At 36.4% G+C, this 26,547-nt stretch overlaps 5 protein-coding genes across 5 annotated transcripts; all 5 read left to right on the forward strand.

Moving 5' to 3' along the window:
- Window positions 1-3,015, forward strand: LOC112754931 (uncharacterized). The gene is made up of 6 exons (XM_025802764.2): window positions 1-162; window positions 236-430; window positions 1,448-1,750; window positions 1,940-2,104; window positions 2,424-2,507; window positions 2,771-3,015. Exons 1-6 carry the CDS (start codon window positions 133-135, stop codon window positions 2,876-2,878), a joined length of 885 nt encoding a protein of 294 aa, XP_025658549.1. The 5' UTR covers window positions 1-132; the 3' UTR covers window positions 2,879-3,015.
- Window positions 3,016-4,280: 1,265 nt separating this feature from the next.
- On the forward strand, window positions 4,281-6,773 carry LOC112754940 (uncharacterized). Its single transcript, XM_029293259.2, has 6 exons — window positions 4,281-4,559; window positions 4,651-4,866; window positions 5,420-5,719; window positions 5,859-6,020; window positions 6,258-6,341; window positions 6,429-6,773. The coding sequence occupies exons 1-6, from the start codon at window positions 4,530-4,532 to the stop codon at window positions 6,534-6,536; spliced, it is 900 nt and encodes a 299-aa protein (XP_029149092.1). The 5' UTR covers window positions 4,281-4,529; the 3' UTR covers window positions 6,537-6,773.
- A 2,883-nt stretch (window positions 6,774-9,656) lies between these two features.
- LOC112720344 (probable aspartic proteinase GIP1) lies at window positions 9,657-11,255 on the forward strand. The gene has a single exon (XM_025771258.3). The coding sequence runs from the start codon at window positions 9,683-9,685 to the stop codon at window positions 11,063-11,065; it is 1,383 nt and encodes a 460-aa protein (XP_025627043.1). The 5' UTR covers window positions 9,657-9,682; the 3' UTR covers window positions 11,066-11,255.
- A 10,912-nt stretch (window positions 11,256-22,167) lies between these two features.
- Window positions 22,168-23,811, forward strand: LOC112754949 (probable aspartic proteinase GIP1). The gene has a single exon (XM_025802787.3). The coding sequence runs from the start codon at window positions 22,225-22,227 to the stop codon at window positions 23,602-23,604; it is 1,380 nt and encodes a 459-aa protein (XP_025658572.1). The 5' UTR covers window positions 22,168-22,224; the 3' UTR covers window positions 23,605-23,811.
- A 486-nt stretch (window positions 23,812-24,297) lies between these two features.
- LOC112729087 (probable aspartic proteinase GIP1) lies at window positions 24,298-26,189 on the forward strand. Its single transcript, XM_025779454.2, has one exon. It carries the CDS (start codon window positions 24,608-24,610, stop codon window positions 26,006-26,008), a length of 1,401 nt encoding a protein of 466 aa, XP_025635239.1. The 5' UTR covers window positions 24,298-24,607; the 3' UTR covers window positions 26,009-26,189.
- Window positions 26,190-26,547: the final 358 nt, after the last annotated feature.

Consider the following 26,547-nt stretch of genomic DNA (forward strand, 5'->3'; position numbering starts at 1 on the left):
GATGAGAAAAAGCCAAGTGGAACACGTAATATGCAAAATAGTATTGGGGACCCGTGACAATTGGTAGGCTTTCAAGTTTCAACACCAGATTCCACACTCCCTGCTTCTTCTTCTTCTTCTTCTTCTTCATCCATGGCAAAGAAACCTGTCAAGTACACTATAGTAAGTTCATCTTTGATCCCTATACTCTGTTTATTTTTGTTACGAGAGGAATTACCATTTTGTTGGTTTATAGGTTGACGCATTCACAGAGTCAGCGTTCAAGGGGAACCCTGCAGCTGTGTGTTTGCTAGATGAAGAGAGGGAACAACAATGGCTGCAATCTGTAGCTGCTGAGTTCAATCTCTCAGAAACTGCTTTCTTGATTACAGTTCATAATCAAAACTCTAATCCTCGTTTTGCTCTCAGGTGGTTCACTCCTGTTGCTGAGGTCAATATTCTCCCATCCCACTCCTACAAATAATATTTTTTTGAATAATACTATTCAAAATAACTTTGATTATTTGTCTGTTGTAAATTTAGTTATTCTATTATGACAAATTTAATTACTATTATGTAATTAGAAAAATATGCGAAGTATAAATATACAATGACTCATTTAATGAAAGTGGGGACAAGTGACTGCAATTTTTGGGACGGAGATTAAAGTTTTGATAACATTTTTGTTAAAAAACATTTTTATTTAATTTTTCAAATGCTAAATTTATTTTTTAATTTCTATATTAATTGAACATAATACTAAGACATAATTCAATTCAGTATTATCAAACACAATACAAAGACTAACTGTCTCTCTGTTTCCAGTCTTAATTTTAATCTCTCGGTCTCTGTCTCAGTGTCTGTCTTTAGTGATGTCATGATGTCATGTTTGATTATTTTAGTAGCTAAAGTAGCGTTTGAAAGAAAATTTGAGATTGAGAGATAGAGATTGAGAAATAGAGACTGAAATAAATCTTAGTATTACATTTGGTATAAAGTGAAAGACAGAAACCGAAATCAGAATAAAATTCTAATTTAATTTGCATAAAAGATAAAGTTGGAATTAATTAATTGAAATAGAGGTATTTTAGATATAAAATGTTATTAAAATTTTAGTCTTCGTTTTCAAAAATTTCAGTCTCCTGAGTTTTTACCTTTTGGAGATACTGAAATACTGAAATTTTAGAGACAGTGATTGAAGTTTTAATACCAATCTCTAGATCAACAAACATAATATTGAATTCCAATCTCTCACTCTTCTCCCGATACCTCAAAACAAACAAACGTTACCTTATTATTGTTTAGTTAAAAAAACATATATAAACCAATATATAAATATACAAATACATAGAGATGAATGGAACATTTTCTTTTATTCTTTTTAAAGTACCTAAAATGAAAATCAATAGGCACTTTGTTATTAACATAAAGAGTAGCCTTTAATAATACATGGATGATTCTTATGCAGGTTAAACTATGTGGCCATGCAACATTAGCATCAGCACACACGCTATTTTCATCTGGTTTGGTTGATGCCAATAGTATTATTGAATTTGTTACTCTCTCTGGAATACTAACTGCCAAAAGAATCCCAGCAATCAATGAAGAAGAAACCAAGCATGGATTGTTCTATGTTGAATTGGATTTTCCTGTTGACCCTATAAAGGAAGAAGAATCCAACGTTGCTGAGATTTCTTCTCAAATCTCTGAGGCATTGAGTGGTGCTACCATAATTGATTTAAAGAGGACACAAGATTCAGATGACTCACTCGTAATTACAAACTATACTATCTACAAATATTTTATTCATTACGTATTTTCTTTATTCTTTTTTTATTTATTACTGTCAATAATGTACGTACAAAAATTGACAGAAATAAATAAAAAGACAGAAGATTAATAAACAAGTTTTTGCTGATCAAGATTACATAATTAAGGTTATTATTTTTTCTTTTCATAGGTTGTACTAGAATCTGGAGAAGCTTTGTTAGAAATGGAGCCAAAAATTGATGCAATAGTTAAACTTGAATGTGCTAGAGGTTTGCTTGTTACAGCAATTGCTCCTCCAGGATCAGGATTTGATTTCTACAGTAGATGTTTTTTCCCCAAATATGGAATCAATGAGGTATGTATACTACTATGGTAACAGGGATAAAATGTAATTTACCCTTCTTCCAACATTTTGACTAGTGAAATTTACTCTTTAAACTTTTAAAATGTACAATTTGTCTCCTAGAGTTATGAAAAGTTAATAAATTAGTAGAATGTATATTCTTTATTTATACATTTGAAAAATTTAAGAGATAAATTGAATAAAATATATGAACTGAATTTCAAGGTGGAAAATGGAAATTTTTACATGCTAATGTCTTAACTTAACTCTTAAGGCAGTAATTGAATGAAGACTCAATAATCTAAGGTAAAGTTGTTACAAATAATTGTAGGATCCTGTGACTGGGAGTGCACATTGTGCATTAGCACCATACTGGTGCAAGAAACTAGGCAAGTGTGATTTCAATGCATTTCAGGTACTATACTTTTCTATCTTTGATTATTTGCAATCATCTTAATATATATAATTTAGAAAAAATTTTAAATATTCTTAAAATGCCGGTGTTTCAGTAATTTTTACTGTTGATTTCAATTAATATATTATATTTATTTTTTATAATTGAGATTAACTGTTAAAACTACTGAACCTGGTATGCCAAAAATATTTGAAATTCTTCTTATAATTCATGAGCCTAAATTACTAAATTTATCCAATAAACACATACTGTAATTTGAGCAGGCATCAAAAAGAGGGGGAGTTCTGAATATTCATATTGATGAGAAGAGTCAGAGAGTGCTTTTGCGTGGAAAGGCTGTTACAATTATGGAAGGCTTTGTTTTGGTTTAGTAGGGTTTTCATCAATTCAGTTCTTGTTGGTCCTTTAATAAATTTTTATGAGCACTTAATTCAAAATACTCATGTTAGACAACAAATTTGTCTTCGTTTTATGGGGTAATGAATTTTCATAATGCTTTTATCTTTAATTTGAATAATAACCTTTAAATGTGCAATTAATAAATAGTCAAAATAGTCTTTTAAATTTCGCTCGTAAATCTAATTGATCTTTTAATTTTTTATTAAATCAGACTAATCCATCAAATTCATTTGAAATTTTGTAACAATAACAAAGAATTTAATTTTAATGTTTTGACAGTATACATATTCTTTTAATTACATTCGCTTTTTAAATAAAATAATGTAAAAATTAGTTATTTTTTATTAATAATTTTATGGGATTAGATGTATCTGTAAAAATATCAAAAATTAAATTCAATAACAGAAACATTAATTTAGATTATTAAATGGTAAGCATCTTGAATTCTATCTAAAAAAGCCTTGTTGGCTAATTCTGAATTCTTTTGAATGCTTGCCCTCCAAGTTTGTCATGTCAATTGTTCTCATGAAAAATTTCAAGCCACTTGCTATAATTTCTACTTAATTATTCATTTTTTTATATCATGATTTTAAATGAGTCATTTACTTTGAAAAATCTTTACAAACTTAAACAATTTTATAATTTAAATTTATACAATTGTATATTTTACGTCTTTAATTTAATTATAGTTCTTGGTTTTTGCTATCTTGTTTCATGCAAGAGCAACTTAGAGCATTCTAATAAATTATTTTTAGAATATTATTTTTGAAAGTTTCAAAAAGTGAATCGGTTTAGAATTAAAATCTGCATTGAAATTTATTTATAAAATGAAATCGGTGTTACATTAAAGATAAAGTAACTTAATGAAAAATCAATAAAATTTTGTTACTCATATAATTATGTTGATAAAATAATATAAAATTTTAATTAAACTAATATTAAGCATTAGAGAAACAAATTTTATTTTTAATTTTAAATTATTATTTATGATATATGGTCTACAAATATTAATATAGGACTCAAAATAAAATAAAATTAAAACTAAGCATTGGAGATCCTCTGAGATTTAAATATATATTAAAAAAAAGAGAAACCTTAAAAAAAAATTAAAAGAAAGCGCATCATCAAGATTGAAGTGCACAAAAACCATCAAAATTTCACATGAAGTTTTGTAATTTTAACATTTGTCCTAAGAATACAAAATAAATAAATTTTTTAACTAATTATACTTAATATATATTAAAATTACTAACTATAAAATATATATTAAAAATAAATTAAATTATATAAATATCTACGTATAAATATATAATAATTAGTTTTAATATATACTTAATATTCGTATATATTAATATATATTTTATATGAATAGATAAGAAGGATTATTTTTTTTTTCTTTTCATCTCCTTGTTGCTCCCCACTTTCTTCAGCAAAGCCTGCTCAATACCCCAGCTTGTTGAATAGTAGTAATTGTCAACAATTTCCCCGAATAATAATAATAGAAATAAAAAGGAAAGTGAAACACTAAGACTAACAGAAAGCGTTGACAGTTGACACTTATATTTACAAGGTTCTTACATCTTAGGAGTTTGGTTCATCAGAATAAACCTGTGTTCTTCTTCTATGGCAAACAAATCTGTCAAGTACACTCTGGTATTCTTGAATTATTACTCTTCCTGCAAATGATTATTTATTCATATACAACAACTAAGATTTAATATTGTGAATTTATGATGATGAATAGGTTGATGCGTTCACAGAGTCAGCATTCAAGGGGAACCCTGCAGCTGTGTGTTTGTTAGATGAAGAAGAAAGAGAAGACAAATGGTTGCAATCTGTGGCTGCAGAGTTCAATATTTCACAAACTGCTTTCTTGACTCAAATACATAGTAATAATCATCATAATGGATCATATTCTATTCCTCGTTTTGCTCTCAGATGGTTCACTCCTCTCATTGAGGTTCAACTTAATTTACTTTTCTTTTCTTAATTTTCATCCTGTTTAAGTTAAACCTTTTTCTAACAACTCTATTGTTAATGCTAAGGGTAATTTCGTAATTTTTCTTATATATTAGGTGATATTCTTGAAACCATGTTTGGAATAGATATAAAGAGATAGAGGAGAGGAGACAGATAAATATTTTGTATCCATATTTCAGAAATTTTTTTTTACATAAAATCAATTTTTAATTAGCAAGTTAACCTTTTTTATTGTAAAAATATTTTACTTTTATTTTTTCAGAAGGTTAAGAGTTAGGATTTAGGATTTAAAATGTAGATTTTAAAAAAGTTGTAACTAAAAAATTGACTTTTCAGTTGAACTAGAAAGATATTGTGTTAGACAGTAAATTAATATATTTTGTGTCTTCTTAACAGAAAGGACACAAAAACATCAATAAGAGACAACGTAAAATCTGTGTCTTGTTCTATTATCAGAACCAAATGCAGCCAAATATTACAATCTTGTGTGAAGACAGTGTAATAATATCTTAGCTTCATTGCTTATTGATCAGGTCAAACTATGTGGGCATGCAACATTAGCAGCAGCACATACACTATTTTCATCTGGTTTGGTTGATGGCAATAATAATGTCATTGAATTTGTTACACTCTCTGGAATAGTAACTGCCAAAAGAATCCCAGCAATCAATGATGAACAAGAAGGAAGCAAGGATAGTTTCTATGTTGAATTGGATTTCCCTGCTGACCCTATCAAAGAATCCAACTTTAATGAGACTTCTCAAATCTCTGAGGCATTGAGTGGTGCTGAGATCATTCATCTAAAGGGGACACAAAACTCAGATGACCTGTTTGTAATCTCCTAACTTTACCATCACTGTTAAGATCTACTAAAAATTGACTGTTATAAATATTTGTAAAGAGAAGTGATCAATTTATACCTATGAAGACTATATTTTCAGCAAACATTTGAAGTTTATGGTTTCTTGATAGGTTGTAGTGAAATCTGGAGAAGCAGTGACAGAAGTAGAACCAAAACTTGATGAAATTGTAAAATTTCCAGGAAGGGGACTAATTGTTACAGCTGCTGCTCCTTCAGGCTCAGGATTTGACTGCTACAGTCGTTTCTTCTGCCCGAAATTCGGAATCAATGAGGTAAACTAATGTTTCTTCAGTTGCATTATTAATATGATGATGAATTGTTGATGCAGACATAAGATCTTAGTAAGATAAACTTAAGAGAAGTTGTTCATTTAGTACAATTAATAAAAGGGTGTTGTATCATATGCATATAAGGTTGAAATAGAATCTTAAATTAAAATCAAATAGATCAAATTAGAACTAGTGATGAGATGAGATCATATGGTAAATTTAACTTGCAATTTGTTATAGGATCCTGTTTGTGTTACTGCACATTGTGCCATAGCATCATATTGGAGCAAGAAGCTAGGCAAGTGTGATTTAAATGCTTATCAGGTACTATTCTTTAATTAACTTATTGTGTGATTAATTATCTTTTTAGCCTAAACTAAATTTTATTCAAACTCACTATTATTTGATTAGGCATCAAGCAGAGGGGGTGTTTTAAATATTCATTTTGATGAGAAGAAGCAAAGAGTGCTTTTGCGTGGAAAGGCTGTTATAGTGATGGAAGGCTGTATTCTGGTGTAACATAATTGCATGTATTTGGATGAAGAATGATTTGTTATTTCAAAATTTGAAACTTAGTATTTATGTTGCATCTTAAAAGATCTTTAGGGAAAAAAATAAGTGGAGTTAGCTTGAAAGGCAGAGACCACACCAAAATTTAAATAAAGGTGATAAAATGGATGTTGACATGATGTTCCAAAAAAATGTACACCTCTTTTAATTGTTTTTGGAATAATTATATTTAGAACTTCTGAATTACTAATCTCTCAGTGGATTCTGTATATAATTCAAAATTTTACAGAAAACTTAGTATGATTATGCTCATCTAGTCATATTTGTTGAGCTGAATAAATTGTGCCGATCAATCATATAAGTTAAGAACGGAATGAATTTACATCAATTTTGTTTATATTTAGATGATATTACACATGATGTTCTTTTTTAAAAAAAAAAAGTTCTTTTCTATAAAAATGTTTGTATGCGCATAACAACTAAACATAACTTGATCTTATAAAAGCTATATTCTCCAATAATGCATTGCTCCAATTCTGCTCCCAAGGTAACAACATTTTCACCACTTATTATGAATTTCTCCTAATTCTCAACAAATTACCCAACCTTCTGATTTTAATTTATTTATCCATTTTTGTAGAGTTATTATACCTTTTAAGAAAAACTGCACCATGTGTCAAAAGGAGGCATAAAATTTGCTATCAACAGCAGATGGTAATGTGGTAATTTAATTTATCCACTTCTTTACTTATCTGATTAAAAAATTCCTTATGCTAATTTTCATATTAATTAACATTCACATGATTTCCTAGGTGAATACATCATATATGCAGATAGAGGAAGAGTCACAAATCTCAGAAAAAATAATGAATATGAACATTCAAGTGAACCAACCAAAAAGTCAACACCAATAGGTCAAAGACTTCTCAAAGGTTATGAATTAGTAGACCTAAGGTAGTGTTTGGTTGATGTCCATGTCTCATTGAGACATAGATACGGTGACACATGTCTGCTGTTTGGTTTGATGAGACACAGATTTTTGATGGACACGGGAACATAGATGGACACGGAGACACTAAATTAGTGTACCTACAATTTAATGAGACACTGAGACACAACTTGTGAGACACTACTTTTTTACTCTTTTATCCTTAGTCAATTTTTAAATTTTCAAAATTTATCCTCTTATCTCGTCAAATATTTCTTTTTTTTATTTTCTCTTTTAAATTCTACAACCAAATTTATTTTTCTGTTTTCTTAAAAAAATTATACATTTAATTTTTTATTTATTTGAATTTTAATTAATCTTTGATAAATTTCGGACTTTGATTTTTTATTTTTTTCAAAAAAAATTATATATTTAATATTTAAATGATAATTTGGAATGATATTAGAAAAAAAAATACGGAAAAAAATAAAAATTTAATGGTTATGACATGTAGCCTTTGAGGTGATGGGTGTGTAACAGTGTTGGTAAAATTTGTGGTTGAATGAAGGGCAATTCAGACTTTTTCAAATATTTGTGTCTTGTTCATTATTTTTACCAAACATAATACATAGACACAAATATTTTATATCTATGTCTTTAGTGTCTGTATCTTTGTATCTATGTCTCATCCTATACATCAACTAAACGGAGCCTAATGGAATTGGCAAAGACCAATACATTGAAGAAATTGGAGTTCACCAAAACTAGGAGTGTGAGAATGACTTTCAACGAGGAAAAGAAAGATGGGCCTCTCCAAACTTGGTCCAACAAAAAAGCCCAACCCAACAAAATAATAACCCAAATCATGTTGGGGCAATGTTGTTGCAAAAAAGGATCAAATGCAAACACTAGCTAGCCCAAATACTTGTGGTGATTCCTTAAATGTTACAAAGACATACATTAGCCCAATTTATGTAAGGCATGGTCCTTAGCCAAATGAGTCAAATGCAAGGAATGGCACAAGTGCTTGTGGTGCTTCCCAAAATGCATCAAAGGAAGATGCTAACTCAACTAATTTATTGTATAGTCCCTGCTCAAATAGAATTCAGATAGTTGCACAAGTGTTACTAATAGTGCTTCCCCAAGATGGACCAAAGTCAACTATTATTGACTATAATAGTGATGATGCTTGTAGTACTATTTTCCTTCAATAGACTTGTCCTTCAACTCAAGGGGAGGGTACTTCTAATGCTGACTATAACCATCACACTCCACACATGGTAACGGGGGGTAAAGCCGCCACATTCACAGCCATTGCCACCACCACAACCAACCCGACACGGCGGTCAGAATTCAATAGTTGCATAATAATGTGAGCACCAAGATGTAACCTAAAATTAGACTCATTTGTTTTTTATATTTTGATAATATTCTTTTAAAGTAACATTTAAAAAAAAGTTATTTTAATTTTAACAATACTTTTTAAAATATGATAATCACTATAATTACTGTAACATAATTATCTTAGAAGGACGCTAACTAAAGCTGACGAGAGAGAACGCTCCTCAAAATAAAATACGATGCCTTGTACACTTGACAAAGCAAGAGGATATAATTATCATATGGAACCATGGCTGAAATGAAAAGAATGGCGATTTCAAATAATCTAATTAGAAAGAATAATATACAAAATAAATTAGAACATTGCACTACTAGACAAGTGAATCCCTAACACTTGATTTGTTTAGAAGAATCGACAATATTATCACATGTTGAAATTTTAATAAGATAATCCTTGCACATTTATTAGAAGCAGCATATCATGAGATCCAATAAATACTGTATGATATGATTTAAGAGAAATAGATTCGATAGATCATGGCATGCTGTTATTCTATAGGATCCATACGCTATATTACATTCCACCCCTACATCGATCAATGTATTATAATCAATTATTATAGATGCAATGAGTGGATTCACAAATTAATAAATTAGAATTTTCTATTTTTAAAATTAATTTATTAAATAAAAATGTTTAAAAGCTATTTTCTTTGAAAACCCTAATAATTTTACAGTTTTATATTTCTAACGTGATACACACTGGAATATCTGATCATCATTATCATAATATAATAATTGATCCTTGCTCATCTATATAAATTAAACTAATCTATTGCAATTATATCCCACTTAGTTTTGTCTCCATTGATAATAGTTCCAAAAAATGCCACATTCTCTTTCACTATGGAGCTTCACCTTCTTCTTACTCTTCTTTACTTTCTTCTTTCTTCCCATTCCAACCCTACAGACAACTCTAATCTCACCAGTTTCAAAGGACAAATCCACCAACCTCTTCACTCTTTCTGTGTACCTCAAAATCCCACTTCACCCCACGAAGCTCTTCCTTGACCTCGCTTTCTTGTTCCCATGGACACTTTGTGATGCTAACTACAACTCCTCCTCTTTTCGCTATGTCGATTGCGATCGCACCTTTTGTTTTTACCTCGGCTTCGGTGGAGCTTCTTGCACCAACTGCACCGAAGCCGGTCTCTCCGACCCTAATTGCATTCCAGAAAATCCTATATGCGGTGCATATCCCGAAAACCTAGTCGTTAGAGACTACGATTTTGATGCCACGCTTATTGACACGCTGGCACTTCCTAGTGCTGACGTGTCAACTAAAACCCACCTTATTTCTCTTCCAAATTACACGTTTTCTTGTGCACACTCTTCTCTTCTTAAAGGTTTACCAAAAGATGTAACCGGTTTAGTTTCATTGAGCCGTTACAATCTCTCTCTTCCGAACCAAATTAGTTCAGCTCTCTCGGTTCCCAACACTTTTGCGGTTTGTTTTCCTGGTTCATTTAAATCAACAGGAGTTGCTTTCTTTGGATCCACAGGACCCTACTACGCTCTTTTTGAAAATTCCAAAATTGACCTTTCGAAATCACTTATTTACACTCCACTCATTGTGAATCCAGATGGCATTGGCGATACTGTAATTTCTTATTCCGATGACCCACCTTCCTATGAGTATTTCGTGAACCTAACTTCCGTTAGAATCAACGGTCAAAATGTCCCGATCAATGTTTCTCTATTGAATATTGATCATGAGAACTTTTTGGGTATTGGTGGCACCAAGTTTAGTAGTAACACTCCGTACTCTCTTCTAGAAAGGTCTATCTACAAAGCATTTACGAAATTGTTCATAAAAGAGGCAAGCTTGTCTAGGTTTAACCTCACGAGAACTAGTCCAGTAAAACCTTTTAGCGTGTGCTATGCCGCGAGATTGGTCAAAGTGACAAGTATAGGTCCGGATGTGCCGACCGTTGATCTTGAGTTGGGAGGGAAGAAGGGTGTGGTGTGGAGGATTGTGGGTGCAAACTCAATAGTGAGGGTTAAGAATAAGAAAAATAATTTGGATTTGTGGTGTTTGGGTTTTGTTGATAATGGAGTGAATAAGAAGACATCCATTGTGATTGGTGCCAAGCAACTTGAAGAGAATCTTATGCAGTTTGATATTGAATCTAACAAATTAGGGTTCACCTCTTTGCTTACGTCTCACTCACTCAAATGTAGTAATTTTAATGTCACTGATTTTGCATAAAAAAATAATTAGAATAAGCAACGAAGTTGATGTCCTAACTCCTAATAATGTTGATGTCCTTTTTGCTTTGTATGTTCAATAAGCTAATCACTCGAGTGCCTAGTTATTTAGTTAAGTTCTTGTAGTAGTACTACTACTACTACTACTGTATTATATTGTTTTCATAATGCATGTAATAATTCTAAAGAAATGTCTTGGAAGAAAATCTTGTTTTATTTTAGTTCGGGTATTATTGAATATATTTTGAAGTGTGTTTATTAGTCACAATTGTTAAATGACTAAGGGTTCGTTTGGAAAGGTTCATCAAATTTTTTTTTAATTTTTAACTTATAAAAAAATATAATATTAATGTTTGGTACAATTTTTAAAATCAAATTTACATTTTTTTACAAAATTATTTTAGTACTTATAAAGAAGTTAAAAAAATGACTTCTATCATAATAAAAATTTTTTTATCACTCTTTTATTAAAATAAACACTTTTAAAATTAAAAAAATTAAATATAAAATAATTTATTTATAAATTATTTTTAATATAATTATTTATTATTTAAATTATTTAAAAAAATTTAACTAAGCAGTTTACCAAATCTAAACTTAAATATTATTGATTGACAAAAATAATTTTCTCATGTAGAACGTAATTAAGCCGTATGTCAATAATCAATAAGAGAAAGTTTCAACCAACACTTAATCATAAAAAAAAATGAATAATTCTGTATTATTAGATGTTATCCCATACTATTAAAAATATTGATAATAACTAATTAATAGCTACATATTACAAATTCTGTTGGCCCTAACACTGAATAATTTAGTTAAAGCTAGGAATTCTATGATACCCTATCATTGAAGCTATAATTAGTGGTTGATGGCTAGACACACAGACACAAAAGATGATATGATATGGATACGTTGAAACATAAATTTTAAAGTTTTATAAAATATAAGGTGTTTATATCCTGGCCCAATAATAAAGGCCCAGGATTAAGCAAAAGGTCTAAACTAAAGGGTTGTGCCTCACCCAGTACCAATCTTCGTCTTATGAAGTCGGTACTTACCACGACTTGCTATAAAGAAGTCGGGTACGAGGGTTAGCTGGCAGATAAACACTCATTCAAAAGAGTAACTGCCCCAAGAATCTCTCTACCTACTTTACAGAGCCATATCTTAACCTCCCTAAGATAAAGGGACGATTAACACCCTAAAAGGGTGGCACTACTCCAACGGTGGTTATTGGTTCGCCACTATAAATACGCTAACACCCCTCAGGTATCTCTAAGTTCCGATACATTCTAAACCTGCTTAACCCCGTGCTGACTTAGGCATCGGAGTGTCCTTGCAGGTACCACCCCCTTCTCCTCATACGAGCAAGTCGGACGGAGGCCCCAAGGTGCAGACCCACTCGAAGGCTTCTTCTTTCAAGCGATTGGGCCAACCAACACCATCCAATCCATTAATCTCCGGTTACCCACCGTAACATTGGCGCCGTTGTCGGGGACCCGAGAGATCAACCAGTGATGGCGGACAGATCCCCCGAAGAGGGTCATGTGGAGTCAGATTCTGAACAAGAGAATCTGGACACAGGTAATAATGATGCGGACTTGACCCTCCACCAGGGAACCAATGATCAACACAGGGAAGGTACCTCCGGAGTAAAAAATCTGAAGGTAAACTCTTCAGAAGGTCGCGAATCAGAGAAAGAGGGACCATCCCATGCAACCGAACTCATGGGATTAGTCCACAGTCGCGTGGAACAGTTAGAACAAGAACGGGAGGGACAAAAGGAGACCGAAAAGAACCTAAAAGAGGAGATGGAATGACGAAAAGAGTTAGAAAGAAAACTCTTAAAGTTAGAATCCTCCCTCAAAGGCCGGAACTCCCGTGAAGAGCAAGAAGAACCGCCCCTAGGAAGGGAGGATCCTTTCAGTGAGGACATAATGAGGGCAAAAGTTCCGAGGAACTTCAAAAGCCCCGATATGGACCTCTACGATGGAACCACGGATCCGAAGCATCACTTAAGCAACTTCAAAAGTCGGATGTACCTAGCTGATGCTTCCGACGCTACGCGATGCAAAGCTTTCCTGACCACTCTATCGAAAGCAGCGATGAAGTGGTTCGACAGCCTCCCCCCGAGGTCGATCACCAGTTTTGAAGAGCTCTCAAGGAAGTTTCTGATGAGGTTCTCTATCCAGAAAGACAAAGTGAAACATGCACCGAGCCTCCTGGGAATAAAACAGGAGGTCGGAGAACCCTTACGAGCCTATATGGAAAGGTTCAACAAAGCATGTTTAGAGATTCAGAACCTGCCCACAGAGGCAGTCATAATGGGGCTAGTCAATGGACTTAGAGAAAGTCCCTTCTCACAGTTCATATCTAAAAGGCACCCCGTCTCTCTAACTGATGTACAGGAAAGAGCTGAAAAGTACATCAATATGGAGGAAAATGCTAAGCTGAGAGACCTGAGTTGGCGACCTGGGCACCCTCCCTCAACAAAAGAGAAGGAGAGGGAAACCAAGAAAAAGGAAGAACTCGGTCTCGAGAGGCCAAGAAAATACCACTCTTATACTCCTCTGAAAGTTTCTATAGTGGATGTATACAGAGAGATTTGTAATACTGAAAGGCAGCCGCCCCCTAGACCCATTAAAAATAAAAAAGGGGGGAGCCGTGGCGACTACTGTGAGTACCATAAAATATATGGTCACTCGACAAACGACTGCTACGATCTTAAAAATGTGATAGAAAAGCTGGCTAGAGAAGGTCGGCTTGACAGGTATCTCATAGAAAGGTCGGACAGTCATGGAAAGAGAAAGCGAGATGATATGGATAGAAGAGACCCACCACCGCAGACTCCAGAGAGACATATCCATATGATCTCAGGGGGGTTCGCTGGAGGGGGGCTCACCAAATCCTCTCGCAAAAGACATCTCAAAAGAATCTACCAGGTCGGAGAGGAATCATCCGACCTCCCTACCATTTCATTCACAAAAGAAGATGGACAAGGAATAATCCCTGGACACGATGATCTAGTAGTAATAACTATGATCCTGGCAAATGCCCATCTCCACAGAACCCTAGTAGACCAAGGAAGCTCAGCGGACATCCTTTTTAAGCCCGCTTTTGACAAACTAGGGTTGGATGAGAAAGAATTAAGAGCCTACCCCGACACCTTATACGGATTAGGGGACACGCCGATAAAACCACTGGGATTTTTGCCCCTCCACACCACTTTTGGAAAGGGGGAAAAGTCAAAGACTCTGAGTATAGACTTCATAGTCATCGATGTGGAGTCAGCATATAATGCTTTAATCGGCAGAGCTACTCTAAATCGACTCGGAGCAGTAGTATCCACTCTCCACCTTTGCATGAAATTCCCGACTTCAGCGGGGATAGCAACGGTAAGGGGAGATCAAAAGTTGGCAAGAAAATGCTACAATGAAAGCCTAAACCTGAGAGGAAAAGGCAAAGAAGTTAACACAATAGAGCTCGGTGGTGCAAGGGCTAGAGAAGAGCTGCGACCACAACCGGGAGGAAAAACTGAGAAAATACAGGTCGGCGAAGAGGAAGGAAAAAATACTCACATAGGAGCCAACCTAGGGGAAACCCTAAAACAAGAGTTGACTAAGCTCCTAAGAGATAACTTCAATCTCTTCTCCTGGAAGGCCTCCGACATGCCTGGGATAGACCCCGAGCTCATGTCCCATAAGCTCTCGGTCTATCCGGGATCCCGACCTGTACAACAAAGAAGACGTAAGCTCGGCCCAGAACGAGCCCTAGTAGTGGAGGAGCAAGTACAGGCGCTCCTGGAAGCCGGCTTCATCAGAGAAGTCAAGTACCCAACATGGCTAGCCAATGTAGTGCTGGTCAAAAAACAAAATGGCAAATGGAGAATGTGTGTAGACTATACTGACCTAAATAAGGCATGTCCCAAGGACCCTTATCCACTGCCAAGCATCGATACCCTAGTAGACTCCAGCTCAGGGTATCAATACTTGTCGTTCATTGATGCCTACTCGAGGTATAACCAAATCCCGATGTACGAGCCAGACCAGGAGAAGACATCATTCATCACACCCAGAGCTAATTTCTGTTACGTGGTCATGCCATTTGGATTGAAAAATGCAGGGGCCACATACCAGAGGTTGATGAATAAGGTGTTTGCCTCTCACCTTGGGAGCCTAATGGAAGTATACGTCGACGACATGCTGGTAAAGACCAAGAAAGAAGTCGACCTCTTGTCGGACCTCTCACAAGTCTTTGACACCATAAGGCTGCACGGGATGAGACTAAATCCCGCAAAGTGCGCCTTCACGGTGGAGGTAGGGAAATTTCTAAGATTTATGCTAACACAAAGAGGGATCGAAGCCAATTCCGATAAGTGTAGAGACATCCTAGAGATGAAAAGCCCAACTTGTTTGAGAGAGGTCCAGCAGCTGAATAGCCGACTTGCAGCCCTCTCCAAATTTTTGGTAGGATCAGCACTAAAATCCCTTCCATTGTTCTCCTTATTGAGAAAGGGATGTCAGTTTGAATGGACCCCTGAATGTGAGGAGGCGTTCCAGGAGTTCAAAATATTCTTAAGCCAATCTCCTATTCTGACCCGACCCGTAGCTGGAAAAGACCTCGTCCTATACTTATCTGTAGCAGACAAGGCTGTCTCATCAGCCCTGATAAGAGAAGACGAGGTCGGCCAACATCCAGTATATTTCATCAGTAAAGTTCTATAAGGCCCTGAGCTAAGGTACCACAAACTAGAGAAGTTTGCCTACTCCTTAGTAGTAACCTCACGAAGGCTACGACCTTACTTTCAAGCTCACACAATAAGAGTCCGTACGAACCAACCCATGAAGCAAATCCTCCAAAAGACGGATGTTGCAGGGAGAATGGTTCAATGGGCAATAGAGCTCTCCGAGTTTGACTTAAGATATGAAACTCGGACGGCGATTAAAGCCCAATGCCTCGCCGACTTCGTTGCAGAATACGCAGGGGATCAGGAGGAAAAACCAACTACATGGGAACTCTATGTAGATGGATCCTCCAACAAAACAGGAAGCGGTGCAGGCATAATATTGGTAGATGAAAGAGGAACCCAGATAGAGGTTTCCCTAAAATTTGAATTCCCAGCTTCAAATAATCATGCAGAGTATGAAGCCTTGATTGCTGGATTGAAGCTGGCAGAAAAAGTCGGTGCTACAAAGGTGATGATATACAGTGACTCATAAGTGGTGACCACCCAGATAAGTGGAGAGTATCAGGCAAAGGACTCAAATATGAAGAGGTACTTGGAGAAAACTCTGGAGCACCTTGGGCGCTTTGCAGAAACCGAGGTTAAACACATAACTCGGGATCTAAACAGCAGAGCGGACGCCCTATCCAAGTTAGCAAGTACCAAGCCAGGAGGGAATAACAGAAGCCTGATCCAAGAAACCCTCCAGGAACCCTCAGTGGTAAAAATAGAAGACAAACAAGAAGTCCTTGAGATAGTCGGTTTAAACCTCGGATGGATGAACCCCTTGGTCGAATACATAAAATTTGACATCCTTCCAAAAGAGGAAAAAAAAGGCCAGGAAAATCCGGAGGGAAGCACAACATTACACTTTGATGAGAAATATTCTCTACAGAAGGGGGATATCAACACCATTGTTAAAGTGCGTACTGACATCAAGAACCACCGAGGTGTTAGAGGAAGTCCACAGTGGAATCTGCGGAAATCATCTCGGAGCAAGATCACTAGTCAGGAAAGTAATCCGAGCTGGATTCTACTGGCCGACCTTGCAGAAAGATGCCACAGAATTTGTGAAAAAGTGCCAACCATGTCAGATGCATGCAAATTTTCACGTGGCTCCCCCAGAGGAGCTTATCAGTATCACTTCTCCATGGCCCTTTGCAAAATGGGGAATGGATTTGTTAGGTCCTTTTTCCGAAGCACCAGGACAAGTTAAATACCTGATCGTGGGAATAGATTACTTCACAAAGTGGATAGAAGCAGAACCATTGGCCACCATCACTGCTCAAAGAAGTCGGAGGTTCCTCTACAAAAATATCATCACAAGATATGGGATACCTTATTCCATTACTACAGACAATGGAACCCAATTCACCGATTCTACCTTCAGAAGCCTAGTAACCAGTATGAAAATCAAACACCAGTTCACCTCGGTGGAGCACCCGCAAGCCAATGGGCAAGATGAGGCAGCCAACAAAGTCATACTGGCAGGGCTAAAGAAAAGATTACAAGAGGCAAAAGGAGCCTGGGCTGAAAAGCTCCCACAAGTGCTATGGGCTTACAGGACGACCCCCCAATCCGCCACTGGAGAAACACCCTTCCGACTAGTTTATGGCATAGAAGCCATGATACCAATAGAAATCAATGAACAAAGCCCAAGGGTAATTCGCCACGACGAGATCGGGAACATACAGGGGCACAAAGAAGAGCTCGACTTACTTCCCGAAGTACGAGAACAAGCCCAGACAAGAGAAGTAGCGCTAAAACAAAGGATGACTACAAGGTACAACAAAAAAGTCATTCGAAGAACATTTGCCCCAAACGACTTGGTCTTGATCAGAAACGACATTGGAGTCAACAAGACAGGGGAAGGAGAACTCGCTGCTAATTGGAAGGGACCATACAAAATCAATGAGGTCTTAGGAAAAGGTTATTATAAAGTGACCGACCTGAACGGCACCGAGTTACCGAGGTCGTGACATGCTTGTAATATGAAAAGGTACTACAGTTAAAAGCGAACTCTACTCCCTGATGTACTCTTTTCCCAACTTCATGATTTTTTCCCAAAATAAAAGGATTTTTTCTGGAGAAGGGTTTTTAACGAGGCATCATAGTAGGGGCTAAGGGAAATAGATTGTCAAAAACTCTTAGTAGCAATAGAGTACCTCCCCCAATTAATAAAGATCTTTTTCATCTTACAAATATCTCTTATAAATTCCTTCTTTGTTTTCTTTTTCTTTCTACGAAACGCGCCGACTTAAGCTCGACAAAACGTGAAAATCCCATGAACCGGCCTAGATGGTCGTCAGGATAAAACGACGGGGTACAAGTCGGTGTAAAGAGGTTATAAAAGTTGATCGTAAGAAACTCGGAAACACTTCGACCCGTAAATTGGAATGAAAAACCGAGTAGAAGAAAAACGCATCGCAAAAATAACCTAAGTCATAAGAACTCAATAAAGCAAAGTTGAGTATAAGGAATAACAAAAAAAAGATTTAAAAAACCTAGGAAAAAGTTCAAAGGCTGTCCTAAAGTCCTTAAACAAAAAGGCTCAGAAAAACAGACAAGCCAAGGGGAAAGGTTTTCAGGAAAAGATCAAGGGGATTTCGAAAAATCAAAATCAGAAAAGCATGCACGCATAAGGTAACTTAAACCCTTATCCAAAAAGGGTATTTTGTTAACTTAAAACCCTTATTAAAAAAGGGTATTTTTTAAATATTTTGTTAACAGCATTAAAAGGCCAAAAGAAATTGTTCAAACACCAACCAACAAACAAGATATAAAGAGTTTAAAAAAGGGGGGACTCACAGGCCGAGCCCCTATATAGCCATATAAAGTTATTTCTGCAGAGGAGTAGACGGATCACCACCACCAGAGTCAGGAAAAGCGCCACCAGGACCGGGAAGAGAGGCAACCACAGGAAATGAAGAGGAAGTTGGAGGAACAACAGAAGAGCTCGGAGCGTCTTTAGAACGAGGAGGGGACTCCATAATCCTCTGCCCCCGAGTCTTCAATTCTGACTCGGAAACAATTACGGGGGCAGGAGGATCCACAATAGCACCATCAATGACGATTTTGTCCGGATCTAAAGGAGAAAGGTCCAGGTCAGGGGCAATGACTCCGACCTGCTCCTTGAAAATCCTCCAAGCCTCCTCGGCACCATCAGCAATAGAGTCCTCCAACTCAGCATATGCATTCCGAGAGTTCAACAAGTCCTTCCTCACAGACACAAGATCTTGAAATAAACTCTGGTAACTCTCCTGTGCTGCCTTCCTCAAACCCGCCTCCATGTTGCATTGGGCCTGCAACTTACTCTCCTTCTCCCGAAGGGTATCTCTCTCCTCCTTCAGCTTCGCGACCTCCTCCTTCAACTCCCTATCATGCTCTTGATAAGCAAGAAGCCTTCTTTCCAGCTCCTCAACCTTCGAGGTTAACCCCAAAGAGCTGAGAGGAGTCTTCTAAAAAATATCCAAGAGCTTGCCACAAACACCTGCCGCCCTAAAACTCTCCTCAGCCAGAGTGGTAAGGTGGTTCCGAACAGAGACATCATCCATACTTATATGAGGATAGATGTTCTTTCGGACGAATGCAAGAGCATCCGCCTTAACCCCACCATCAAAAGAAGAGCCAGACTCTAAAGTCTTGCGCTTCTTTTTCTCTGGCTCAGAAAGAAGTCGGGCGGAGGGGAGTGGCCGAGACAAAGCTGAAGAAGAAATCACAATGGGCTGGGAAGGAGTCCCCACGTTCTGAGGAGGAGGAGGAGAGACGATCGCCCTGGTGCCACCAGTCCTAGCTCGAGATCTTGCCTTAGCCTCCTGAACTCTTTGGTAAGATTCTTGAGCATTCTTCCTTGCCATATCTGCAAAAGAAACAATTAGCAAAAACAACAAGTCGACAAACCTCAAGTCGGCAGATACAAGTTGAAAATAAGAAACGTATATACATGTATAAAAACTACCTAGTTGCGACCGAACAAAAGTTGGCGATCCCTGGAGGAATTTTCTAGTATCCAAGTATGGGGTCCTCCCCCACACTTCTCGGAAAAACCCCACAATGGCCGCCTCCACCTCGTCTAGGTCGTCCAGACCATACTTCTCACAGGGGGAGGCCTCCAACCAATAGAGGGGAAAGCGAGGGGAAGAATTCTCATCTAAGAAAAAGGGGTGGTGACCATCTACAGCTTGCACTTTGAAAAAATAATTTTTGAAGTCATGGAAGGATTCGTCAAAAAGGGTGAAGATTCTCCGACTTTGTATGGCTCAGAAAGACACCCATTGCTGCTTGTTATTTAACCCACTGAAAGGCTTAGTCATGTGGAAAAGATAGAAGAAAATTCTCAAAGAAGTCGGAAAGTCCAAAGCGTGACTTATAAATTGATAAATTTTCAAAAAACCCCAAGAGTTGGGGTGAAGTTGGGTAGGGGCAACACGACAGTGGCGCAAAACAGCCATTTCAAATTCAGAAAACGGAAGAAAAACACCCAAACGGGTAATCATGCTCTCATACATATAGAAAAAATGAGGGACCTCCTCGGAATCCCTCCCAAAACAAACCCAGTCTTCCAGACCCAGGGCCACCAACTCATACTTGGACTCATCCTTCTCAAGAGTACAAAGGCAATGATGAGTGCGAAGATGGGTGATGAACTCGGCATCAACCAAGGGTTCCTCCCCCAGGACCGTAACATCAACCCACTGAGCAAGAACTTCTACAGAAGACATTTTTTTTCTAAAAATGCGATGAAAACCTACAAAGGAAAAAAGAAAAAGAATAAAAAACAAGAGTCCCTAAGGGGATACGAAACTTAACAGAAGCCTACAACGTCACTTCTCCCTCTCCAAAGAAAACAAAAAACATGCAAGCAAAAGCAATTAACAGAGGGAGAGGAGAAAGAACCAACCTTTGCCGGAAAAAGGTAGGAGAGGATGAAAAGCCTTCAACAAAAGAAGTCCCACAAACCGATATGAAAATGCTTCACGGATGAAAGTGAAAAATTTGAAAAATCAAAGAAACGAGACAAGGAAAGAGAGAGAAAGTATTTATAGGCACGTTAGGGGCATAATGGTAAAAGCGGGGCAGCCATTAATGAAAATGCACCGTTACCAAGGCCATCAATCTCTACGCACATCCCTAACGGAGACGACGCTTGATTAGACGTAACTGTCAGAACCGAAAGGCCACGAAAAGCCACGTCGGTTTCAGATCATCACGTCGGTCCTCCTACAAGTCGACAATGATCCCGAGTACAATACTCGAACCCAAATCTTGAAAAGAAAATTGGGCTCGAGTAGGGGTACTGTTCATACCCTGCCCCAATAATAAAGGCCCAGGATTAAGCAAAAGGTCTAAACCAAAGGGTTGGGCCTCACCCAGTACCAATCTTCGTCTTATGAAGTCGGTACTCACCACGACTTGCTATAAAGAAGTCGGGTACGAGGGTTAGCTGGCAGATAAACACTCATTCAAAAGAGTAACTGCCCCAAGAATCTCTCTACCTACTTTACAGAGCCATATCTTAACCTCCCTAAGATAAAGGGACGGTTAACACCCTAAAAGGGTGGCACTACTCCAACGGTGGTTATTGGTTCGCCACTATAAATACGCTAATACCCCTCAGGTATCTCTAAGTTCCGATACATTCTAAACCTGCTTAACCCCGTGCTGACTTAGGCATCGGAGTGTCCTTGCAGGTACCACCCCCTTCTCCTCATACGAGCAAGTCGGACGGAGGCCCCGAGGTGCAGACCCACTCGAAGGCTTCTTCTTTCAAGCGATTGGGCCAACCAACACCATCCAATCCATTAATTTCCGGTTACCGACCATAACATAAGGAATATATATATATAAAATATTTAATTTAATTAAAAAAATCGTAATAATATTATCACAATCCGTGATAATTAAGAATGCAGTATATACATTTCGTTTTCATATCAAATCCACAACAACAATATATAAAATAATCAGCAAATTGCTCTAGACAAAGTGAATCCCTGTTAGTAATTGTTGACTGCATGCATACATACAATGTTCAGAACATGGTAGTGATGGCACCCGAATAAATTATGAAATATTAAACATTAAAAAAGCTATTCCACAATTCATCATCAACAGATCTAAGAACCAAAGCAGAATAGTGGTCAACCTTTACATGCTCACAGATCATATATAATTAATTAATTTTTAAAAAGAAACAAGATGCTATATTATTGATGTGCAACTGTTATATATAATATATTAATTGATATTACATTATTATTAGTATATGAGCGAAATAAGGCACGTGAAAGCGTGTTTTTCCATAATGCATGGTTTTGTTCCCAAGTAGGTAGAAACTATGTTATATATATACAAGTTATAGTAACAAAAATGAGTATCATCTATTTCACTCAATTTTTCTTTTTTGGGTTATTCCACCACATTACCTTCCCAAAATGTGTTCTCTACATTCTCTATTGAGGTTCAGCTACCTCCTCATATTCTTCACACTCCTTTCTTCCAATCCAACCCTGCAAACAACTCTAATCTCCCCAGTTTCAAAGGACAAACACACAAACCTCTTCACTCTCTCTGTCTACCTCAAAACCCCACTTCGCCCTACAAAGCTCTTCCTTGACCTCTCCTTCCTATTTCCATGGACAGTTTGCAATGCCTCCACCTACAACTCCTCCTCCTACCGCTACATCGATTGCGGCACCGATTTCTGCGAAACCCTTGGCTTCGGCGGCCACGCATGCGGTAATTGCATCGATACAAGCTTGCCGGATAAAAACTGCATACCAGTAGACAACCACATGGTATGCGGTTCTTTTCCGGAAAACCCAGTAACAAGAGACTCGTACGCAAATGATGTATTAATTGACACGCTGGCACTTCCTAAAGCTGACGTGTCAACTCAAACTCAACTCTTTTCTCTCTCTAACTATACCTTCTCTTGCGCTCCCTCTAGTATAGTCAAAGGTTTACCAAAAGGTGTTACCGGCTTAGCATCATTGGGCCGGTCCAAACTCTCGATTCAGGCCCAAATAAGTGCGGCTTTTTCTACACCAAATTCTCTCGCGATTTGCTTTCCCAGTTCATCCAAATCTACCGGGGTCGCTTTCTTCGGGTCGCGTGGGCCATACTACGCATTTTCTCATTCCAATAAAATCGATATCGCAAAATTCCTTCTTTATACTCCTCTCATTGAGAATCCAGTCAGTTTAGGAGATACGGAAATTAACTACGAAACCCCATCTAATCAGTATTTCATTGGTTTGACTTCTATCAGAGTCAACGGAAAGCAAGTCCCAATCAATAGCTCTCTACTAACTATCAACAAAGAAAACGGTTTTGGTGGAACCAAGATTAGTAGTGATGTTCCATATGGTGTTCTAGAATCTTCCATTTACAAGGCCTTCACGAAGTTGTTTGTAAAGGAAGCAAGCTCTTCTAGATTTAACCTCACAACAATATCTACTCTTGTAAAGCCGTTTAGTGTATGCTACTCTGCGGAAAGGGTCATGGTAGCAAACGGTGGTCCTCTGGTGCCTACCGTTGATCTTGTATTGCACAGGGATGATGTGGTTTGGAAGATTGGTGGGTCAAATTCAATGGTGAGAGTTACGGATAAGAAGAAAAAATTGGATGCGTGGTGTTTGGGTTTTGTGGATGGTGGAGTGAATAATAAAACTTCAATTGTGATTGGAGGGAAGCAACTTGAAGAGAATTTTGTGCAGTTTGATCTTGAGGCTAATAGATTTGGATTTAGCTCTTCACTTGCGTCTCGTTCTCTTTCATGTGCTGACTTTAAGGTCGTTGACTTTGCCAAGTAATGTGTTACAATGTAATTTTTTTTTCCAAAGCAATATTCTAATGTTGTCGTGGTTTTGTTTTTGTTTGGAAAGAAGATATGTGTTATTTCGTTCACTCATCTGGCTATGAGCAACTTTAGAGCTTTCAAAATGTGTAAAAAGTCAATTATTAATTCTCCCACTTTATCTTTTGGACTATAATTATAACAGTACTCAATAGTTCTAACATACACCCTTTTACATTAAAGAAAATATTAAAATAAACTAAATTTATCGTATTTGGACTAGTATTTTTAATTATTAGTTTATTTTTTTAGTCTACGATTTAATAACATATTTTAATTTATACTTTAAATATTATTAATTACTGATTAAAAACAATAAATTTTATTCATCTTTTTTAAGATTTTTCTTCATATTATTTAAAAGATGATATTAAAATTTATATAATATTTTCAAATTTGATTATATTTTTAATTTTAAAATTAAACAAAATGATCAAATAATAATTAAAAAATATTATCTTAATTTTAACTACATTACATTTTTTTATGAATTGTCGAAATTTTACTACTACAACTACTATAATGATGTTCAGTTATTCACCATAAAGTACATCTTATTTTTTTACACAATTTTTTACTTGGTCCTCTTCTAGTCCTAGATAGAATACACAAAATTTTACAAAATTAAAAGCTTGTCCATCGAGATACATTTATTCGTTTCGTGTAATTCTAGAACAATAATATATATAAAATCATCAAATTACATTAGATAAGTGCATCCCGAGAAGTACCTGATTCGTTTAGAACATCACCACCCAAATTATAAATAAAAAAATTGAACACCAAAAATTAAGCCATATTCCATCCACAGATCAAAGAATAATGAAGAAGCCAAATTGGTCAACAATGACAGGCGCATGTTGAAATAAGCCACGTGAAATCCTATCTTCCATCAATCTCTATCTATATATCCACTTGCTTACCTTTTAGGTTCTCACTACTACTACTACCTTTCCAAAATGCATTCCCCACTTTCACTATTCTTGATAAGGTTCAGCTTCTTCTTCATTTTCTTCATCTTGCTTTTTTCAAATCAAACTCAACAAACAACCCTAATCTCACCGGTTTCAAAGGACAAACACACAAACCTCTTCACTCTCTCCGTCTACCTCAAAACTCCACTTCGCCCCACAAAGCTTTTTCTTGACCTCTCTTTCTTGTTTCCATGGTTAGATTGTGATGGCAACTACAACTCCTCCTCCTTCCGCCAAGTCCCCTGTGACGCTACTTTCTGCGACTCCCTCGGCTTCGGTGCACTCTCTTGTGCCAACTGCACCGACTTCACCCCATCACCTAATCCCAACTGCGTACACATCCCCACCGAAATGGTTTGCGGTGCATTCCCAGAAAATCCAGTAACAAAAGATGTCAATTCACAAACTGTTCTTATTGATACGTTAGCGCTCCCAAACGCCAACGTGTCATCACAAGAACAACTTGTTTCTTTTTCTAATTATACTTTCTCTTGTGCACATACTACTCTTCTTAAACGTTTACCAAAAGGCGTCACCGGTTTAGCTTCGTTAGGCCGATCCAAAGTCTCGATCCAAGCCCAAATTAGTTCGGCTTTTTCCACTCCTAATTGCCTTGCAATTTGCTTTCCCGGTTCACCAAAATCAACCGGGGTCGCTTTCTTTGGATCACGTGGACCGTACTATGCTTTTCCTCAATCCGGTAAAATTGACCTTGCAAAATTTCTTATTTATACTCCACTTATTGAGAATCCAATCGGTTCAGGAGATACTGTGATTACCTACGTAAACAAACCATCCAATGAGTATTTCATTGGGTTGACTTCTATCAGAGTCAACGGTAACAAGCAAGTTCCAATCAATAGTTCTCTGCTAACTATCAACAAGGAAAACGGTTTTGGTGGAACCAAGATTAGTAGTCATGTTCCATACACTCTTCTAGAGTCTTCTATTTACAAAGCCTTCACAGAATTGTTTGTAAAAGAAGCAAGTTCCTCTAGTTTCAACCTTACAATAATATCTAATCCCGTAAAACCATTTAGTGTGTGCTACTCTGCGGAAAGGGTCACGGTAACAAATAGTGGTCCAGTGGTGCCTACCGTTGATCTTGTACTGGATAGAGATGATGTGGTTTGGAAGATTGATGGGGCGAATTCAATGGTGAGGGTTGTGAACAAGAAAAAAGAGTTGGATTTGTGGTGTTTGGGATTTGTTGACGGTGGAGTGAATAATAAAACTTCGATTGTGATTGGAGGGAAGCAACTTGAAGAGAATCTTGTGCAGTTCGATCTTGAGTCAAACAGATTTGGATTTAGTTCTTCACTTGCATCTCGTTCTCTTTCATGTGCTGACTTTAAGGTCGTTGACTTTGTCAACACAAGCACATAGAGTAATGTTTAGTGCAAATAATAATAAGACACCATAGTGATTAAAAGTAATCACATGATGGGTTTAGTCAATTATATATCATTTGTCAACTTTTTTTTCTTTCAATTTATCAATAAGTCTTGGAATGAAAAGATGAATACACTTATATTGATGATTGAATGGAACGAAGGAATATCATATATATGCGACTTGTGCAAATGTAAAAACTAAAAACTCTAAATGAGCTAACATGAAAACCCTATATAAGGAGGATCTAGTAAAGCTTGGTGCACTTTTTAAAAATATTAAGTATCATATATGTTTTATAAAACAACCATGCTACGAATATATTAAAATCAGCCATTAAAATTAGTTGCTAGTGTAAAATATATATTAAAATATAAATATATATTAAAATAAATTAAATTATATATATAAATATATTAATAATTAATTTTAATGTACAAATAATATTTTTGTTTTTAAAATTATATTTACTATTTTTAAAATTTAAAATTTAAAAATATTTTAAAATTTAATTTTAATACAATATTAATAAA

Source organism: Arachis hypogaea, chromosome 2, assembly GCF_003086295.3.
Source record: "Arachis hypogaea cultivar Tifrunner chromosome 2, arahy.Tifrunner.gnm2.J5K5, whole genome shotgun sequence".
NCBI lineage: Eukaryota > Viridiplantae > Streptophyta > Magnoliopsida > Fabales > Fabaceae > Arachis > Arachis hypogaea.

Bases quoted from the DNA above. Each gene is read 5' to 3' on its own strand.
- LOC112729087 (XM_025779454.2), top strand. From the start codon at position 24,608: ATGCATTCCCCACTTTCACTATTCTTGATAAGGTTCAGCTTCTTCTTC.
- LOC112754931 (XM_025802764.2), top strand. From the start codon at position 133: ATGGCAAAGAAACCTGTCAAGTACACTATA. The intron at 163-235 runs GTAAGTTCATCT...GTTGGTTTATAG, and splicing joins AACCTGTCAAGTACACTATA to GTTGACGCATTCACAGAGTC. The intron at 2,105-2,423 runs GTATGTATACTA...AAATAATTGTAG, and splicing joins CCAAATATGGAATCAATGAG to GATCCTGTGACTGGGAGTGC.
- LOC112754949 (XM_025802787.3), top strand. From the start codon at position 22,225: ATGTGTTCTCTACATTCTCTATTGAGGTTCAGCTACCTCCTCATATTC.
- LOC112720344 (XM_025771258.3), top strand. From the start codon at position 9,683: ATGCCACATTCTCTTTCACTATGGAGCTTCACCTTCTTCTTACTCTTC.
- LOC112754940 (XM_029293259.2), top strand. From the start codon at position 4,530: ATGGCAAACAAATCTGTCAAGTACACTCTG. The intron at 4,560-4,650 runs GTATTCTTGAAT...GATGATGAATAG, and splicing joins AATCTGTCAAGTACACTCTG to GTTGATGCGTTCACAGAGTC. The intron at 6,021-6,257 runs GTAAACTAATGT...AATTTGTTATAG, and splicing joins CGAAATTCGGAATCAATGAG to GATCCTGTTTGTGTTACTGC.